The 3,692-nt window shown below is 46.6% G+C and overlaps 1 protein-coding gene across 1 annotated transcript; it reads right to left on the bottom strand.

Moving 5' to 3' along the window:
* Nucleotides 1-3,125: 3,125 nt before the first annotated feature.
* Pmar_PMAR024194 (hypothetical protein) lies at nucleotides 3,126-3,432 on the bottom strand (the record flags this gene model as incomplete). The annotated part of the gene is made up of 1 exon (XM_002774771.1): nucleotides 3,126-3,432. A coding segment is annotated over one exon (307 nt), but the record flags the coding sequence as incomplete, so codon positions are not given.
* Nucleotides 3,433-3,692: the final 260 nt, after the last annotated feature.

Genomic DNA, 3,692 nt, shown 5'->3' on the forward strand with positions numbered 1-3,692 from the left:
AGTACGTCCAGAAGTGATCCCAGAGTACTTACCGTATGATAAAGTGCCCCCAAGCATTCAGATTCTAATCGTCGGCATCAGACGTTAGGTTGAAAGATACCAATAGTCTCTACGACAAATACTAAGGTTATTTCAGCCCGAAATTTTCAGGGGCCTACTCGATGGAATAAGTTAGACACGTGCGACTTTTTTAGACTTGTGGCGTGTCGCGTGAATTTCACGCGACAATTTCAAATTGAATCGACCTTCATTCACATACGACCAACGTCAATCACGAACCTGTAAGGAGTGTGTAGATCACATGCTTCACGCACTATAGCACGTTGTTGATGTCCGGTGCCTCATGTCGTTCCCTTGTGTCAACACGACCCGACATTAGCTGGAGAGATGCGACCCAAACGTGCCCTGAGATTTTGAGCCAAATAGCTATGGACTCAAGACTTTTGAGTAGCTCTTGAGTCAAGAGCTAGTAACGCTCAATGCTTAGGATCAATAGTACGAATGTATCCTGTGCTCACACTCTTGTACGCAAGCGTACAAGGGTACGCAAGCTCTCCTTGTGCTTGCCAAGCACAATATGCGCCACCATTTTCCCACTCTGGCCGCTTTTTTCTCCTGCGCGCCACGTTTCTCTCCTGCGCGCCACTTTTTTCTCCTGCGCGCCACTTTTTCCTCCTGCGCGCCACTTCTTTTTCCTGTTCGTCTCTTCGCCTGTCTGTCCCCTATTAGCCCCTCACAGAGAAAGTGGCTGCGGGACTCTAGGGGAATCATCCGACATCCTCATGTGCACCTAGTTTACGTACTCCTTGAATTTCTATTGATTAGTGCGTTACGATTCACTGCTGCTGCAGGACGATCCTGGCATGGAGGAGGGTAGAGGGCACTTGGAGCATCCATAGCGAGATACTGCAAGTCAAATAAGCGAATCGTCGAAGAAAACAAAACTGTTATTAAACTCACTACTACGTATATAACACGTCGTTGATCCATGCATTATAGTTTGTTGTCGGAATACATTACTTCAAGCCCCGCAGGTGCATTGATTCATAAGCGACCCGTTCTTTCCGGCGGAGATTATAACGTGTGGTACGCCTTCCACCTTGATTTTCGGGTAGGACATTAGGCGCAGCTTCAGGTTTCGGAGCCGATGAGCAATTGCAAATATTCTGAAAAAAGTTATGAGCAAACGCGAACTTTGCGTTTGGGTAATAACGTAATAACCGCGTACATGTTCTGGTTACCCTATGGGGCCCATCCGGCTGAGAAAAGTTGCGACGGGCTAGGAAACCTTTCCTGAGACATTCTATAAGACCGTGCGTACCGGTAGAAAGTCTTTACTGGGAAGACGTGGCTCTCTTGGAAGCTCACTCCAATCGCCGGTGGGATATCAGCGCCACATACAGTATGTGACGTACTCATTCATCCGGTTGATGTGTGTCCCACGGTTCTCCATACAAGATAGACTTGTATGGAGAAGGCCTTGCCACCGGCTCGATTGGAGATACATCTGGGGTCATGTTTGGTGTTCCGCTTCCTCGATCATACTTCGATACTCTTCTCGAAGGGGGCCTAAAATAGGGAGGCATGCTTAGCCTATCATGCTCTTCTTCTGCTTGTAGTTCCAGGTTGGAATTAAATCCAACCTGTTAGTTAGGGTTGTAATTTTCAAGCGTTAGTTACAGACAGCTGAATTCCATGGCATGCGAGAAGCCCATGCAAATTGATTTAATCCAATTGAAGAGAAAGCCACGATGGTATTGATTACCTGACTCCGATCCACTCGAAGCTGCGTCATCCTCGGTGATATCGAACAGTATCGTAGAGTCGCTCAAGTCCGCAAAAAATGCATCAGTTGGAAGTTGCATTGCTCTATCTGGTGAGACCGGAATACTTCCTCGCGCTGGAGAATAGAACTCTCCGAGTAGTTTAGCGCGACGCTTCGAGGCTCGTTCGTTTATATCCAAGGCCTTCGGTTGTACGTAACTAGATATATAGTTGCATCATGCAACTTGCATGTACTTAAGAGTTCGAATCGGACTCACAGGTGGAGAGTTCGTCCTACTTCGAACTTCGAAGCGCCTTCACAACTTTCAGGGATCCAGAACTGGTGTGTATGGATCCGCTTTTTCATCATACTGGGCTCTATTGAACGGCAATTTAGTTGTTTGAGTCCATCGGGCAGCTGCATTTGAGAACTTTTTCTTCTCTAATGACTATCCGAATATACTTGCTTGCTTGCACGTAAGTATTAAAGGTTGACCAGGAACCAGAATCAAAGTGTAGTGCTCCCGGCCTGTGTAGACCGTTTACTAGAATCAGCAGGATTATCACCACCCTTAGAACTCGACGGATACTGTGACATAGAAGAAGGTAATTAAAATTGAGCTTGTAACTAGTTCATACATTACAATAAAACTTTTGCAATAACGACTAGCTTTACACTGAGGGACAATACACAAGGGCGCTAAAGTATCATTGACTTGCACAAGCCACAGAGACATACGAACACAATCATGTATCCTAGGAAATGAGAGAGGCGGTTTACTACAAAGCTCCGCACAGGGCCGCAACTAGGTCGATTCTGCTGAACTGGGCCCTGAAATTCTACTAGCCTTGAGGGCCCCATAAGTTATGGGCCATAACACAATGATTCTTTCGGAATCAACAGAGACTTTAATTTCCACATATCTATATTCATGCAAACTACGCATCATCATCATCATCATCATCATCATCATCATCATCTTCATCATTTTCATCTTTGTTGTGATCAAGAAGCGCGGTGAATATGAGTACCTTACGCGCCTTGCGCGACGCAAAATTCTCAATCAAATCATCATAACTCACACTCTTGGCTACTTCATGCTCGATGGCAATTGAGAGGCCATTGAGCCTATCCTGCCCAACCGTCGCTCTAAATTGGTTTTTAACCGAATTGAGGCGACTGAAAGCCCTCTCGCCAGAAGCTACTCCCACCTGTATGGTCAGAAACAAGCGGAGAAGCAAGCTTATCTGCGAGAGTGCCCCGCAGAGACCGCTAGCCTTGAGGTGATTGAGAAGCGCAAGCGGGCAAGGGATACCTCCCACGCTCACTTCGTCAAAGCCTTTGACGAAGTGATTATAGATCAGTAGTTCTCCTTTGACTCAAAGGAGATACATTCATGAGCGACCAGAAGCTCAGTACCAAGCTCGGCAGTATTGATCCCATCCGTTGCATATGTTTCCGAGAGGCGGTACGCGCAATCACGTAATTCCTGTTCTTCAAGATCCCAGAATCTCCGCAGTACACTAAACCGACTCTCTATCTCTTTAATGGCGAAGAATCTCGTCTGGAGACTCTCAGCGCAAGTGTCAAGAGCTTTCTCGAAAACCTCGTGTCGGAAAAACTCGAAACTGGTGGTGGTGTCAACTCCGTCGTCGTTCCTAAGTCTCCTGTGGTGCCAATAGTAAGATGTGTCTAAATCCACGTTCACATCAAGGTCGAGTGCGACTTCACGAGCAGCTTGGCACAGTTCATTCCATTAGCATTTCATTGCGAGTACTCTCTCATTGAGACCATCGAGAATCGAGACTTCACGAGACTCTCGTGACGAGAGAGAGTGCCAGACTTCTCCTGGAATTCGAGGCCAGCATTGTTGATGAAGGTCAATAGTCTGTACCAAAACTGTGTCATGAATACGCTTTCGAACGTA

The sequence above is a fragment of the Perkinsus marinus genome (genome assembly GCF_000006405.1).
Source record: "Perkinsus marinus ATCC 50983 genomic scaffold scf_1104296957478, whole genome shotgun sequence".
NCBI lineage: Eukaryota > Perkinsozoa > Perkinsida > Perkinsidae > Perkinsus > Perkinsus marinus.